The 18,105-nt window shown below is 31.6% G+C and overlaps 1 protein-coding gene across 1 annotated transcript in view; it reads right to left on the bottom strand.

Annotated features, from left to right (window-relative positions):
* Positions 1-18,105, bottom strand: part of LOC149904242 (uncharacterized) — a 54,741-nt gene that overhangs the window by 12,695 nt on the left and 23,941 nt on the right. Inside the window, exon 2 of the mRNA XM_090107840.1 lies at positions 262-339. Coding sequence (XP_089963966.1) covers positions 262-339 — 78 coding nt within the window. The remainder of the gene's footprint in view (positions 1-261; positions 340-18,105) is intronic.

Raw genomic sequence — 18,105 nt, 5'->3', positions numbered from 1 at the left:
TGTGAAGTAAGATATTTCATAATTTTTATTATGGTGTATTTATTATTATTATTAGACCATGTGAATACTTTATACAAATGTTTTTATACTGTTTATGATTGCCTATGTATGCATATGTTTAATTAATTATTACAACTAAATAAGTAAATGTTGAAAAATGTCATACCCTTTATAAAATAATGTCTATAATGTGAATATACAAATATGTGTATTTAATTCTTACAATAATAAGAAAAATCTTTATAATCGAATGATCCTTACCTTACACCCTTCACAAGTGAACGCGCCAAAGTGGAAACCCGCCGCAGGCTCCCCGCACACTTTACACTTTTGGTTCATCTGAAAATAAATAAATAAACTATTAATTATATAGAAATTAGTATATAGTATAGAATACAAATAGAAGAAATACATAATATAATGAAAATAAATGATAAACGATTCTTTTAGAAATATCTCCTGAAACTTCTGAATATGACATGTATGTCAAGTTAATATTATTTATAAGTAATTAGTGTAATAGATAACCAATCTTAATAATATTAATATTTTAGTAGTATTTGCAAACATGTTGACTAGTCTACGTTATGTAAAAATAACCTAGATTATTTTTCCGACCCAAATATCGACCAATAGAATTGCACCATTCAACGTCACGTGGTCCAACCTACATGGTATTATACTGATAATTTTTTGAAAATTTTCTCTGGCCGTTGACGTCAAACTGACAGGTTCAATTCAATTGTGAAATTATTGGCCGACATTTGGGACGGAAAAATAATCCCCCGAATACCACACGAGCTTCAAAATTATCTGGCATTTCACTCAAGGTTCCCTGCAAACAAATAAAGTCGTCAAGTTTTTCAGGAACCTTGACTAAAAACTTGACTCCTTCATTTGTTTGCAACGAACCTATCGGAAAATACCCGATAATTTTGAAGCTCTTGTGGTATTATAAGTGAAAAATATACGCTATAGAAATTTACTTTAATGTTTACCCAACACAAAACTTAACACTATTTCATAAAATATGTATTCTATCTACTTCATAAAAACTTTAGGAAAACAGAAAATTTTACACCATTTACCTGAAAAATTTTCCAAGACGTCTCAACATTGAGGCATTTCAATTAAAACAACAAAGTGCGCTTATCGATAAGAGACGTGCCACACAAACCCAATTCGATGTTAATACGGCGTGACGAGTTCATGGGATTTGCAATCAAATGCGTTGTTAATTTCGAGGATGACGGCGCATGTTATTACTTATTAGATGCTGCAGTAAAATAGGATTATGATGTAATGTGTGCAAAGAAATTAAAGTAATAAATAAATAAATAAATAAATAAATATTATAGGACATATATATATATTTTTTGTTACATTGACGTCATTATTTATTTATTTATTTATTATTTATTTAAAGTAAAATGTATGGTTTGAATAGGAATAGGATATAGATATTAGAGTAAGGCTCGGTTGCTACTTATTACATACTAGCTTCCACCCGCGGCTTTCGCGTGGTGTTTTGATAAAAGGTAGCCTATGTTCTTTTTGAGGGTCTAAAGATTGTCTGTGCCAAATTTCATCAAAATCGGCTGAGAGGTTTAAGCGGGACAGCGTAACAGAAAGATAGACAGACAGAGTTACTTTCGCATTTGTAATATTAGTAGGGATAGGGATAGTAGGGATAATATCTGTTTTTTAGCTACATTTACTATGTGAAAGTAATGAAAGAATGTATCAAGTGTGCCGAGTTTCTTTCTTGAATTAATTTACACAAAATTAATATTTGAGTAAGGCTCAGTTGTTACATTTTTTAGCTGCTTTTACAACGTATAATAATTAAGGGTACGTTTGTTACCTAACAGTGAAGGCACAGAATAATAACTAGTAGCTAGGCGAAGGTAACAAACGTACCATTTATTCCATTGGGAAAACGATCGCGACGTACCGAATCTTTGATGCGTGTATCCTGAATACTTTGTAGAGAATATTGGTAGAAATGAACCAATAATAATTATAATTAATAAGTGAAGTACGAATCATACGTTTATTTTAATTTAAAAACACATACTTTTTATATATTCGATTATGACATGTTCTAATGTGAAGACATGTGCCTGAATTTCAAAATATTCAATAACAAAAGAACCTCTCTGCTATTTAAACGAAATAGTAATAAAAATGACAGCAAGTACACATAACCAACAACAAAACAAATACTAAAAACAAAGTAACAAGCATTAAGGTAATCGATACGAAAAAACGTCAAACGAATTACACTGCGGCCCATGTAGGCTAATTTAGAGCGGTGATGAGAGATAGTCGCCTGCTGTGAGATGATGCGATACGCGTGATACACTGCTGGCCGTGTGCTGGTTTATGGTTTAAGAGATCTGTAGTCATTGGTAGGGTTTGTACATTTAGGGGAAGGAAATTCGGTTACACCTAATGAAAAATTACATTTTTATTGGGTTAGGCTTGATGTGTATGCTCGATTGTTTTTGCGTTTGTGAGAAAAATATTGTAACGATTGGCCTGAATTTTTCTATCCAAATGTATATTTTTACACGGTTGTCATATTATGGCTCAGAATAAGATATAGTTTTTTTGCGGATACCATGCGAGTGAAGCTGCGGGCTCAAATTAGTTTGATTGTAATTGACAGTAGATATTGATTCCACGTGATAAAATTTATGAAGGCCATTGAATATCGTACTGAAATATGAAGATAGACATTTATAGCTATTGGCTTGATCTGATCTACAATAATGACCAATTAACGAAGGTTCCTACTGAAAACAAAAAATCCCGTCTTTGCATACTTGGCGCACATCTATACGAATTTGTAAATACTGCTTGTTTATGCTTTACAGATAAGTTCTAGATTACAAACAACGATAAAAAACCATAAGAGCTAACTGCCCGAGTCGCCATAAGCGTCATAATTTATAACCAATAAAAACGCGCCTGCGAACCGAGCGTCACTGGTACACCTGTCGAGTTCATCTCAAGCGCTGAAGCCGCTTTATGACTCGGCGCTGCATAATCTATGGCTGTTGTGTTCCATTCAATGCTCTGAGAATTCTCGCTGACAATTTAAAAATAGAATTTTCAAGCCGAAGATTGTCTTTGGTCGAATTCGTTGCGGAGTTTCGATAATCTGTATTCTTCAGTTTCAAGTTAAGGCTGGTACGCTGACAGCGCTTTGTAGATAGAAATTTCATTTAGTCCGTTAGTACAGCGCTGCATTCGCTAGTCATGTCTATTTTCCTTCGTTACAGATAAGCTACATTGTTTCCTGTAAGATAGGTGTCTTGTATATTTACGTTAGTGTTGTCTCAAACTATAAAATGTATATTTTTTTCTTTGTAATACAACCGTAACGCATGTTAACAAGATACATACAAGTATGTGATATTGCTACGGTAAAATATATTGTTAAGCGAACTTTTTGCATAAATTAAAGGTATTTAAAGAATATGATATCACTGTGATGATATCATTTATAGTGGAAGTGGAACTGCGTAGCATATGCGTGTGTACCGGACTTGATTCTAATGTCAGTATTCAATTTATAGAGATTTTTTTATATAAAACAACATGGGTTTAACCCTCCAAAAAGCAAACATAATTGGATCTAATCTTTGTGAGTTTCAATCGGAAAGTTTGAAGTATTTTTGACCATTTTTTTATAAGTTTAAAGTACATTAGAGGGACCTTAGTTACAAATACTAGGAAACACTGCTAAAATTCGCAGTATAATGAATTGCTTCTTTACTGTAAATTTGTATATGTTCACATTACGCGTATCAAGGACAAGAAAACATTAACGTAATTCATATGTTAATTCAAAAATATCTGATCCATGTTATATTTTAAGTACTTCCATAAAATACGTTTCACATGTTTCTTAAACGATCGTTTAAATAAACGATATCATAATCCATTAATAACCATGAAAATTATAATCCCCTTTTAATTATTTATAAATGGCTTCTTAAAATGGCTCCTGTTATCATAATTTAAACTCAATGGAGTATGTAAGCAATAACAATATATTCGGATAACCTTTTAAAAGCCAATAAAGTAATTTTTATTGAAATTAATCCTACAGTTTGAAGTGTCGACTGCCATGTAATTATATTCGTTAACATTATCGTAATTTTCAGTCAGTAATAATATAGATACTGTCATCGGACTTATGTTATACCTAAGTTGTAACTTACACGGTGTACTTGTACCTATTTGAATATATATTTATTTGTATGAAAAACGCATTTAAAATGAGCTATGTCATTTATATTCAAATTTGAACTTTAAAAGTGGATTATAGATGAATGCAGATATGTAAATAATAACTCATAATTATACACAGTGAATAAAAATAATCAAAAATGTTAGTTCATTAAAATCAATTCCGATTCACACCTTCTTAATTAATCCGGATTCCGAAATAAAATAAACAAAATACCTACGAAATAAGTAATTAATATGATAATTACATGTCTAGATCGTATTCGAGATAAATTATTACCGAGCCAGTGACAATCCGCGCCTTTTTGAACGTCACGAGTTTCAGGCCACATGCTCCAATGGGCGATAGGTGAGAACGTACCAAATTAAGCTCTAATTAAAAAGGATAGAGTTGAAATTTGATTGGTTAATTATGCGCATGTAGCGCCAAAATTTGCGAGCGAAACTGACAAATTAATTAAATGGCGGAGTAAGAGAATCGATGTGTTGTATCGAGTTTTATGCTCGAATACATTGCGAGTAGAATCGAATGCGTCCATGCGAGCGATTTTGCGCATTTTTGTATAGGTCAATGACCTGGTTTGTCATTTTTTGGCAAATAAAAGATGTGGCGATTGTCTTCGTGTTATAATAATTGAGATATGGGAATTAAATGTTTACTCGTGTGTGAAATAAGGGTTTTGTTGGTTGATGAGACGCTGCAGTGTATTATAATTGAGTTCAGTATAAATCAAATTTTAATTTAGAATGCAAAACAAGTTCCAATTTTGATTTTGAAAAAAAAAATATTATTTTAACGGTCAAATCGTATATTCCAGAACAACCATTTGTCAAGCAAAATACCAACACCATAGACTATAGAATAGAACCTCAAATGCATCGATTACCTAAACCCCATCGATATCAAAGCTTCCCACGAGGCGGCAATGACGGCGGTCGCAAATGACAGAGCAGGCTGTTCACACGCTCGCTTCTATTCGGTACCGTTCTGTGCGGCGTCATTATCAATCGTCACTTGTTTTTGGTTCGGGATATAAATAAAAATATTTTGTCTATGGTCTGAGGGACTTGCAACGACATAAAATGTTTTGCCTAAAGGGTTGCAGTTGAAAGTCCCTAAATTTTTTTACTGAAAAAATTATGGGGCGGATTTTAGAAAATTAATTATTTTCAGTATTTTTTTTATTGTTTATTTTACATTTAATGCATAGTCAATCAAAATTGGTATCTAGTTCAAGAGTAATAATATAATTAAATATGCTACATACGCTTCCACCAAGGGCTTTATTGCCAAAATCACTTTTACAATGCGTTCGAATTTTCGCAACAAAGGCCGACAAGCGAAACGAATCGCGAAAATCTAAATTCTACACAGGGTTTATTTACAAAATGGCCCGCGTGCTCTGGATACTGACTACTAACTACATCGGAATACAAACTCTAATGTACAATGTACTTACTTGATCTAGATCTGTCAATAATATAAACTTCTTGATTTATTTTCTTCGGTAAGTGCATAAGAATCATTAACTAACAAGGGTCCTTATGCACCATATCCTTGCTTCTATATTTAGTTTTATTTTAATGCCCCAGCGTTTATTAAACGCCGATATTTACAGTGACATTAAAAGTAAATTTATTTTATCACCTATCGATTAGTAATATTATCCTTAATATCTTGTCTATTAAATCGAAAGCAATAAGCCAGTACGATAACAGGCCACAATAATAATTCACTTCTAAAGAGCGTTTCAAGCATAACTACTAAGAATAAAAGCTTTTCTCGGTTCTCACAAAACATAACACCGTGTATCGTAAGTGAGCGCATCCAATGTGTAATGGCGGGAACTTGAATGCCACAGATAACAAATATTTTTTACTTTTTTTAATTTATTGACAGCTTGGACAATGGTATCGACGGGATTTCGAATTTGGAAGGCGATATTTTGTTTTATTTTAAATTGAAAATCATTTTATAAGACTGAATACTGTTGAAAAGTATAAAGCGTTTGTACACGTAGGTATATTATAAAAAATCATTATGTTAATGAGGAAATAGACAATCTAAAAAGAAATAAAATATATATGGTAAATAATATTAAAATATTTTATTGTAAGTACCTACCTATACCTACACCATAAAAATTTATAGTATCGCTTATAATGCGTTATTTAAAGTTGACACGTAATAAAAATACGCTATAATACCCGATATAAATCGAATCAGTAATACCTCCTTTGCGGTATCTTCCTTGATTTCGTTTTGATAGATGTTAATTTGTTATGCTCTGCTACACCATACTTATTGCCCGATTATGTCCAATGTTTTTGCGACAATAACATTATTAAGATGTATGAGAAGCTATCCTTACAAGAATTTGCATTAAGATAAGTGCCGATTTGTTATAATACTATAATCTTTAATAGTGTGTACACTACCTAATAATAACTATTTTACAAATAAATCGTTAAATCAGGCAACTCTTAATTAAACGTCAAAATACAAATGACATTTGGACGTCACATTTCCAACGTGGAATCATATATCAAATGTAGAATTGAAGCGTGCAAAATTGAATAATTCAAGTGAATTTTCGCAATTGCAATGTATCAATTCATAGGTTATGAATAGTGTAATGGACCATAGACCATAGGTTACATTTGTGGAGGTTACATCGAAATTACACTCGTTATTATCGCGGACCCGGCTGACCTGATGAATTTGTTCTGCAATACGATATATTGTTGCTAAAGTATTATATCGATATGGATACGTGTTTTAAGTTTATCTTGTACCATTAAAGATGACGGTATAAACTATAAATTGTATAATAGATATCGATTCTGAATAAATTAAACGGCATACATTATAAAACTTATTGATACTAATGATAGCTAACCTACGTATGAAAAACGATTTGAGTATTAGGTATAGAGGAGAACAGCAGGGCCAATAAGAATAATCCACACAATTAAGCAGAAAACGATTATTCATCCAAATGTTTGACGTTTTGAAAGGGCTCACCTTTGATCTCAAAAAAGGATAGTTATCGATTATTCGAATGATAAATTGCATAATCGATATTCTGGCCCAACGCGTGACACGTCACTGTGACGAGCGAATTTCAGACAGCCGTGACAAATTGATGTGACAAAATATTTCAACAGTTGCGTAAAACGATTTGGGCCAACCCTCATCAATTATTGAATCTCACGTAAATGTATACGATCCGCTAATCGATTAATAACTTTATCGATATCACAATAGAGTTCTATTTAATTGTGGCAATTGTTCACATTAGCATATGAAATGCGTAACGCATTGCAGGTCACGAATGACGTAGCGTTCTGAAATTACAAATTTGAATGAATGAATTCAAATAAAGGAATGAATGGATCGAACGTGAGCGATTTGTCGAATGACTCGTCAAATGAATAAACATGAATCAAATGTGCTAGTTGTATATATGCATCTGTTCTCGAAATAAAAATAAGTTTTATATCATATTTACAAAGCTAAACACCGCTAAAATTATCAAAGGAATACAACTGTGAAATATACAAACGTTAATTTCGATACATTCATTTCCAATGTACTAATTCACATTACAATAAACGAAATTATGATAATTGTTTGGTTTGATATCACAATTAGAGCCACAAAGGTGTTCGAAGAATTCCCTGGTACCATAGATCAACAAACATTTAAATAATAGACTAGATTAAAGCTTTCGTTGGCCAGCTGACCCCTGACACGAATCAAATCGATGACTGGTCAATACGATTCAGAGTGAAGTGCTATCCATTTTTATAATCGTCCTATTGTTTGAAATATTCGTTTTGTGCCCGCTATCATCAGTGACTCTAATGCATCGATGACACATCTACGTGGTTTTAATCTATGATGAAAAAAGCTTTACAAATTTATAAAAAAATGATAACATCAATATAGGTTAAAAGTTTTTGGTAATGATGTTAACAATATTTAATAGAGTTTATTACATTTAGATGCGACATCGATACTATCACGTCTCCTAATTGGAAATCAGTTGAAATGGCCATTCTATCAAGTCGATTCATCGATTCCATCATTTGATGAGTTTTTATAGATCAAAATCATATGATATTTATAGATATCACGATCGGCCTACGTGATTTTTTTTCGGTAATGACGTATAAAATATTATGGTGATAAGATTAGACGCCCACGCACATTTTTAAGTAACGACTAACGACTTATTAAATTATTGCTCAGAATCGTGTCGTGTTGATGTGAAAGCGCATGCTTTTTGAGTTATTGTTAATATTTGAGAGCGATTAAACTATGACAAAGAAGCACTTTCGAAATTTACGTTTAGGTTAACTGTTTGAAATTTGAAATGATGAAAATAAATTGAATGGGTTGTTAATTGGCAACATTCGTTTTTTTGTGTTTAATAAAAAATGTTGTTTTCAAGCACATGTCTGCACCCATAAAGAAAGAATGAAAAGAAATGGTAGGTATATCTTTTTTAGCAATTATTCATTTACTTGTAACTGAACTCGGAATAGTTTTATTACGTAATAAAAATATTTGACTAAAGTTTTGCAAATTGTTTTACGATTTGTTAAAGTTTTTACACTTTGACCCGATTGTAAAACTGTTATCTAACTTTGCAAATGTCTATTGTTAATATGATAAGGAAACTCAATGTTTAGTCTAAAAATAAAATTATGTTGTAATTATTACGTAACTACGTTTAATTTTTTCTTACTTAATTTGAGGTTGGAATTAACTTGAATTATGTGGCAGCTTAAATCGAATAAAATAAAGGCATAAATTTGCAATGAAATAGTCTAAGCTAATATAACGAAGTAAAATAATATTCGTACTAACTATAATTGAAAACGAACAACAAAGAGAAAAACCGCGAAAAATCCGTTAAAAGGTGCATAAATTAGAAATCTATATATACATTGTAACTAAAACGCATCATTTAAAAACAAGTACGAAAATAGCAACATAAAGGCACAAAGAACGAAATAAATTAGCAAAACAGTTAACTATAAAAAACGTTTGGTTCAATAAAATTTAAACGCAAAAGCTCATTGGCCATAAACTTGCGAATAGTCAATGAGTAAGACTAATTGCGATAGATGCTAAAAAAGATAAAAAAATATAGAGCGGCACATTAAAAGAACTTTTAAAGACGCCGCCGACGCTCCCACAAAGTTACCTCGTAATTCTCCTGTGTTCGGACTTCGGAGAAAAGAAATTTTGCACAACGCATGCGTTATGCAAGTTTGTGAAATTATCATAAAGCGACTCGGCTAACTAGCTATTTCGTAATTGTACCTATGAGGTGCCTTGACGCAGAGTTTTTAATTCTATTGTATAATGAGTTTAAAGGTTGGAAACGGTTTTGAAACGGTTCATGTTTTTTAATTATTTAGCATTAAAATTAAAACAACATATTGTAGAAACAAATCTAAACAGTAAATACACATTTTTTTATAACCTATAAACAATGTTGATACGAAATAAAAGTGACGTTTTAAAACGAACATGAATAAGTAGGCATATAAAAATTGGAGCACAAAATGACAGATTTCGATAGGTATTTAGCAGCGCGCATGCGTGATACACTAACGAATGATTGGTCGTTTCCGCCACGCCTCGTATTACGTAACTATATAGATCAAATTATGTCTCATTTGACACTCCGTGTAACGAATCGCATTGTATGTATTTTATAAATACGATATCTTTTGTATATTATTATCTAGGTACAATATATTAATATTATATTGTTAAATGGGACTTATTGAGAAGTATAAATCATTAATAGCGGTCTTTTTGTAATGTGATATAAAATATATTTATATTTATTAGGTAATATCATATATATAAGAGCTTCTAAATTACAAATAATTTATATGTGAATTCATAATGATTATGTATAAAGATAAAAATCTAAATTGATATGATTATTTTTAAGCCTGTTAGTAAATTAGTTACTAAGAACTTTTTTAATATTTTTGAATAAACATCTGTATTGTATTGGTATTTGGTATACCTACAATAAATTATTTGAATTTGAATTTGAATTAATTGAATAAAGTTGTCCTCACGTAATTGCTTTCAAAAAAATAATATTATATTAAAACTAGCAGTCCGCCCCGGCTTCGCCCGTGGTACCTACATATGAAAAATAGATGTTGGCCGATTCTCAGACTTACCCGATATGCACAGAAAATTTCATGAGAATCGGTCCACCCGTTTCGGAGGAGTATGCAGACTAACATTGTGACACGAGAATTTTATATATAAGAAGAAAGAAGAAGATTTAAAACCATGTGACATACCAAAAGCATAGTTTAAAGACATTTATGTAATCCCGCATTGAATAATAATTACACATGATTTGTTCATTTCTACTTTAGTAAACATAGACATAAACATATTATAAAGAAAGACCTACACAATATAATATCTAATAATAGAAAATCTAAGTCAAAGTAATAAAAATGTAAACAGACATTATCCTAGCTTCTGTATATTTAAACGTAATACATTTAGCACAAAGCTAAATTGTGCAAACCTGTAATATGTATTTGATGATCAGCTATTAGTTGGAAGGTCAGGCAGACAAGGCTGGTCAAAGGCCAATATGGCCCGCTTTGCGAAATGTACCATTTGAGATGTATGACATTTTCGGTTGTTGTTTATTGGGTTTTGTTGGAGATTCATTTGTTTTTGTAAAGTTTTGTAAATGAATTTGATAGCGGTATAAAAACAGATAGGAAGAGTAGTAACGATATAATCAGGTAGTTAAATATTTTATTTATGAATTCTCTCTATTTTCTTAACAATGGGTCTAAATATTTCGTAGTTTTAATTTAAATTTTTATTTGAAGATTCTTTTAAATAGATATTGGAACATATTTTTTCTTTGGGTAAGAATTAGAGGTTCATCTTTATTAAATGAATTGTATTCTTCTATTTATAGTAGGTTTGTACTACTTATTTAATAACTAGTACCTACTAGCAATGAATATAAAAAAGGTGTGTTTTCCCATTTATATAGGAAATAGGAAAACCAGAGCTAAAAACAAGTATTATAAAACAAACTTCACATTTATTGTCACACTCGCCTTTAAATTCATAGAATCAGCACTAAACTAAGAAATTAGCTCAGCAATCTAGATCACACAGCGCCGCCGCATAGATCATAGATCTTATACGTCCGCGATCTATAGATCAAATATGGATGAGTGGCGCATTCATGTGTCAAACGGTGCGCGCGACGGATTACGATCTACACCACCTCGGACTGATTTATTTATTTATATTTGTTTATATTTATGCTTATGGACAGGTGATATTATGGTAAATAAAGTATGGAGTGATCGGTAGGAAAGTAAATAAGTGAAGATGCAAGTTTAAAAGGACAATTTTGTACTAATGAATCTTTTAAAATAAATACCCAGTGCATAGATTGTCTTCAAAGAACAACATTTTGTCGTATAGATTTCTATAGATACTATCTCAATATCTATTATCTACCAATACCTAGCTGATTTAAACAATTCGCAAAAATACCTTAAAAAATGCAAAAAATTGTACTTAATTGTAAAAAAAATATTCTTCATTTTTTCAGAAATGATGCAACAGTAATATCCATATAACATTGAAACCAATTGCAGTATCACAGTGCATGCACACAAATGACAGGCCAACCATTGACACACATCGGCCGTCCGTTTGCGACACTTCCGTCGCGATCCGCCGTGACTGATCGTTTGCGATTAATAGTCGCGTGTGGACCTTGTGTTTGAGATAGGGGATAATGAGCCTTATATGTAGGGAATAGAAGCTACAATTGATTGTGCGGAATGGTGCAGTTGGATGGGCAAAGGAACTGATTATAATTTGCGATTAATAAACGCTTTTTGGTGGACCTTGTGAATATGGTTTGGGAATATAAACTTTTGAGATGTGTTATAGAAGCTAGAATTGATTGCACAACAAGATTGGATGGCATAAGTGCTGATTATAATTTGCGATTAATATACCTAGAAGACAATTTTTGATGGACCTTGTGTTACAGACAGGGCAGTTAGGTGGTTGCTTTGAAAATTAACTTTGGGGATGTGTTAAATAAATATAAATTTGATGTCGCGAAAAGGTGGAGTTGGATAGGCAAAGATTATAATTTGCGATAGATACGTAGATAACTATTTTTGGTGGAAAACATTGTTTTAAATACGGGAAAATTTATTGAAGTAAGTAGGGGCTAGATTTGATGCTAAAATAGTGCTTGGCTTAAAATAATTTAAATAATAAAAACTGACGGCATTACGCAGTTTAATTCAGTAATTTGAAACAGGGTCAATAGTCAATACGCGATTCATCTCCAAAAAATTTGCTATTTATTAATTGCCTAAGCCCACTGAAGAATTCTTCAACTGTTTTTTAAAAGATCGTGTGTATATAAGTAAACTTAAAAACCTTAAAAAAATTACAAATCCAGTATAACCAGATGCATTCGCATTATAATTAAATCTTAAAAGCAACAAGTAAATAAATAATCCACTATCAAAAATTACGATTACTTATTCAAGAGGTTAAGGAGTCAGACTTTCTAGATTCATCTCAGTCTCATATCCTTATTGCCCAGTTAATAGGGGCTAGTTTTCTTTGGCACTTTCGTTTGCGACTTCTGATACCGTCCGAAAAGGTATTCTAAGAACAGGTGTTAGGGTTGAAATTAGACTGAGGTTGTGTTTTAAGGTGCACTTTCAAGGGGTCACGGGATGAGCCCAACCTTTCACGCGTGGTTTGTTCCACAATGGGCGCGGTTATTTAGTTTTACTTGCATTGTACTGAGATTTCAGTTTGTTGATATTTTGATAAAGCATGCGAGAGAAACGCATCCGGGTTTGTTCGTTCATGTTCAGGACGAAAGGTCTGAAGACGTGTTAGAATTTAGATACTAAATATGTTTTACCATCCTCATTACCTTTGATTATAATTAACATTTTGTTAGTCACTTCTTTCTTTTCAAAAATAATACGAAAATATTCGTTTTTACAGTCCGAATTACTTTCATCTTTAACGTAATTTCTTTAAATTACATTTTGGCACAGTGCATTTAAAAATATATAAGAAGAAGAAACACTAAACTTAAAATACCTTTGTATAAATATATGTCGCTTATCTGTGACCATTACCGAACAGCCACAGGTTGCCATTCTCCATTTCTCTCATCTCAAGTTTAAGAACAAGCACATTTATTGAAAAGCCCGGATTGTATGTTAATATATTCTGAAGTTCCGATATCAAATCTGCATTGAAATAGTTTAACTGAATAAAATATGATTGATAATTGAGAATATTTTATTAGTAATTATTATCTCAAAATCATTGATTGTCCCATGATAGTCCTCAATGTTTAAAGTGAGATGGACAAATAAATTCTATTGTTCTAATTGATCGTCAATATTTCAATGTTAAAAAATCGCTTTTTTTATAAATAATGATTTCATTCTAAATTCTACAATGAGACTGTCTTATTTCCTAATTTTAGAAAAACACGCTATATGAAAGATCGTAAATGAACAATAATATTCGCATGTACACAATGAAAACATATTACAATCTTATTCCTAACTCGTAAAGCACAACAAAACAATGCAGACCATCTCTAAGCATAAACTAAATTAGTTATTTTTGCGTTAAGGGCGAAGGTTAAAGAATTATAACGACACTCAGCGCAATAATTCGCGAAATAATTGGCTTGGATTTACAATAAAGCCCGTGACCACTCGCCCGTATGTTACCGTATGCTAATGTGAAGATATTTCAAATCTATGAACTGTTTATTGTGTCAGCTACAAGCTAGAACTTTTTTCTTTTTAATTCGAAAAAGGAATCGCGTTCGTTTTTTTGTGTCGTCTGTATTTTTTATAATCTATATTCTCACACTTAAATACGTCACGCACCTGTCATTGTGAATGACAATTGGGCACAAAAAGGCGCGTTTCGCAATGTCATATTGACGGGGTCAACTGATTTCCTGGCGGGTAATAATACGTCCAAACTTGTGGCACAGATTAAAAAAGTACTTGAAATGTACCTAATGCGTTTTTTGTTCTTGTGGTTGAGATGCTGGTAATAACGTAATAAAGACAATTTACCTGTTTTTTTATTTATGCTACAAATAGATCTGATAAAATTAACGTTACTAACATAATAAAATTTGTTATCTGTAAGTTATGACTATGCAACATATTAACTGCAAAAAGGTTTAATCATTTATTAAATATTATGTACTCTAGCATTAAAAAAACAAAATAGTGTTACCATATCTGTAATATTTTTTACGTACCTATATTACAGACAAACTTGTACCTACACCTAAACATAAAAATAAGTTGATCTACCATTTATCCGATTAAAAGTAGAAACACATGTCTAGGTGGCCTTTAAATTTATAACTAAGTACCTGTTTGCTCATAAAATAAAGTGCAATATAAAAGGCCTGTAATAAACTACACTAATTCTTGATACTCCGCACGTATCACTTTATTTTTATTTATTTCGAATTTCATCGTATTATTACTATCATCGTGATTATAATCTTGTGAATACATTTTTGACGTTTTTATTCGAATTTATGCGATTTCGTGCGACCCGGCCGGTTTTTTATTGCATGTGAATAATTTATTTTGAACTTTATTGTGCTGGGATAAAGTTTACAATTTCGTGTACGGTTGGCAAAATGAAGTTTGTTAAAGTGACGTCGTGTGATCGCTCTAAGATTTTATTATTTTAAAAATTGATATTTTGTTCTCCATATCGCTTTGCTAACGTTCGCTGCGGGTGGGTTGTGTTTTGCTGTTGTAAAATGTGTTCTAAGAGATTACAATAGAGTTGATTTTGTGTGTTCATGATTCTCGTGACCCAAAGGGTTTCAAGGAATCACGGTGCGCGTTTTGTTTTCGCCGTGGGACACTTCGATATGATCAACGTATGCGCTAATAGTTATTTTCGAAGATTTATTGTTTTCGATACTAATAAATTGAATTTTCGAGGACATCTGTTCGTTTTTATTGGACCGAGTGAAACAAATTTTTGTGTAACGGTACTTTTTGGTTGCTTAAAAATGAATTGTTTTGGGACTTTTTACTCAATTTATGTTTATATTAATATTTTACTATAATTCTTGTTCTTAAATTCTATTTGTATGTATAACATAAATGAAATTGCATCTTAAGTTTTGCAAGCATATCAAAAAGCTGTAAAATATAACGTCTTCATTAGTTTCTCCTTGAAAGGTAAATGCGATAATTTACTGCCTAATTATTCTGATACATTCTTGCGTAAATCGTAATTACACGACTAACATGCGACTGTGTTTATTTATTTACATTAAATAAATCAGGTGGCAAGATTTTTATCTGTAAGATCTAAACTTATCCGGTTATACACGCCCCGACCGACCAATAAAACTTAAAATTTAAGATAATTATCTATGCTTTATCTATGATAAATATCATTGATACATTATATTGAAATACTCAAAATTTATGCGATCCGATCTGCTTTATCATGTTACGATTGCATATACCGTTTTCTTTATGATATTTTAATTTTTAATATTATTTACAAATTGTCAATGTTTTACAAATACATATAAGGTTTTACGTCAAATATATTTCGTTTAAATGCATAGTTATGACAATAACAATAGGATTCAAATCATTATTCATAGATTTTCCTCCTAATTTGGTTTGTTTTATGACATATGATAATTTTATTCCGTCAGCAAAAAAAGAAGAATTCCGGCGCTTATTCTGTCATACGAAACAAGGCTGTATAGATAAAGACCTTAGCCTCTTGGCGCCAGAAATTTCTGGAACTTTTTTAAACTGCGAATAGAATCTGCACAGATACAAAATATCTAGAACTGGCATTTGTTTGTAAGAACTTAGAACAGTGGGAAAGATAGTTCGCTTGGAGCGATTCGTGTGCGCGCTAATAGTACCATCTATGGGAAACCTAATTGTAACTTCTGGAAGCATTTACGAGTCAAATAACTGTTGTTCAATACTCTGTTCTTGTAATGTTAGAGTTTTAACGTGCTATTGTATGAACACATTATGTGAGTGAAATTTTACATAAATAGACGATTATAGAGAAACTAGGATTATTATTTTTAATGTTTTTTGCAATATTTTTTTCGATTATGGATTGATTGTATTACGCAATTGTAGCATATTTTAATCCTTTAATTAAAATCTTTAGAACGAATAAAATTTTGAAGGTAATTAAAACAAAATATTGAGTTAATTGCATGCTAAAGGATCCTTATATCACCATATTTACAAAGTCTATTTGTATCATATCATACATCCTAAAGTGCTATACCATTACTGGTGTGTCTATATTTACGAGCATCCACGATTAATTGCACATAAGTTTAAGTTTTATCTCAATCGATACACTATATTTAAGATCTCAATAGTCCCATAAATAAGAAGGTATAACGCATAAAATCAACAAGTCGTTGGTTATATTATATTTGTTTTTTAAGAGTATTACCACAGTATTACAATATTATTTCCTAATACTGTGGTATTACATTGAAATAAAATAGTTTAAAATGTAACCTGAATTATTGTATCAACTTTATAGAAAGCTACATAATATTTTGAAATTTAAAAGAATCAAGATCTAGAAATTATGTATGAAAAAAAAGACTGTTTTAATATCTATGTCTATACCGTTAATTGAATCAAAACTTATTCAGTTGTTTGCAAGAACGACTCAATAATAATTCCAAAATACACAGAATTATAACGCAAAGCTCTAAATGACCAGTTAAAATTAGAAGCTAGATCTTAAATCAATTGATGTAAAATCGTGCTAAATGTAAAATCGCAAAGGTTTTACATCTCAATATAAATAATAGAGAGATCAATTAGTGAATTATTCGCATTCTCACCTTCGTAACTCGGTAGGGAATGTTATCAAAGTTATAGTGTAAGATATGGCGATATAAAATTATTTATGACACATATTTGGTTATTATTTTCTGTGTTGACGAGACAAAAGCTTGATTCTTAATTCTTATTTGATCGATTAACAGGCTTTATCCGTAATAGACAACATTAAAAGTCATTTTATAAATATTTTTTTACATGTTTGTAATGCCGGTATGACCGCCTCCTTGGTACAGTGGTTGACGCGTGAGCGTAGCACCGAGGGGTCCTGGGTTCGATTCCCGGTGGAGCCGGAGAAAAAAAATGTCTCGGTCTGGTAGGACACAGAAGGCTGATCACCTACTTGTCCCTAAAGAAAATCGATCAGTGAAACAGCATCTGCCCCTTACCCCACTAGGGGACATGGGATTTCACTTTTTAATGCCGGTAGCTTTTTTCACAAAGAAGCAAAAAATTTCACAACTCCCTTAAAATAATTTTTTGTAGTCTATGAGACTTGGTGATACTAATGTTTCTTTCAGAATGTATCTACCTATATATTAAAACATCTGTAGTACCTACAACTGTTGTGTACAAAGAAACAGTATAGTTTATGTGGCATTAGTAGTGATCTCTTCCAACTAAGAAATACCTATTACTAGCTTTTTAATACTATCAGATTAAATGAGAGTTAAACAGCGTAAAAAAAGCAGTTAAGTTTTATAAAATGGGCAAGCTGAAGTATCTCACAGTTAAAAAAGTGCATTGTAATAATAATATTATAATTAATTATTGTTACAAAGCTCATGGTCTACATAGAAACAGTCATGCGTCAGCCCCGCGTGGGTTGTGACGTGGGAACTAAATTTTGCTTTCAAA

The sequence above is a fragment of the Colias eurytheme genome, chromosome 12, assembly GCF_061535395.1.
Source record: "Colias eurytheme isolate Ceu_HAF_F1 chromosome 12, ilColEury1 Martin Lab GWU primary, whole genome shotgun sequence".
Classification (NCBI taxonomy): Eukaryota; Metazoa; Arthropoda; class Insecta; order Lepidoptera; family Pieridae; genus Colias; species Colias eurytheme.
Note: the sequence above shows the minus strand (reverse complement) of the source record. Positions and strands in the feature narration are given on the sequence as shown.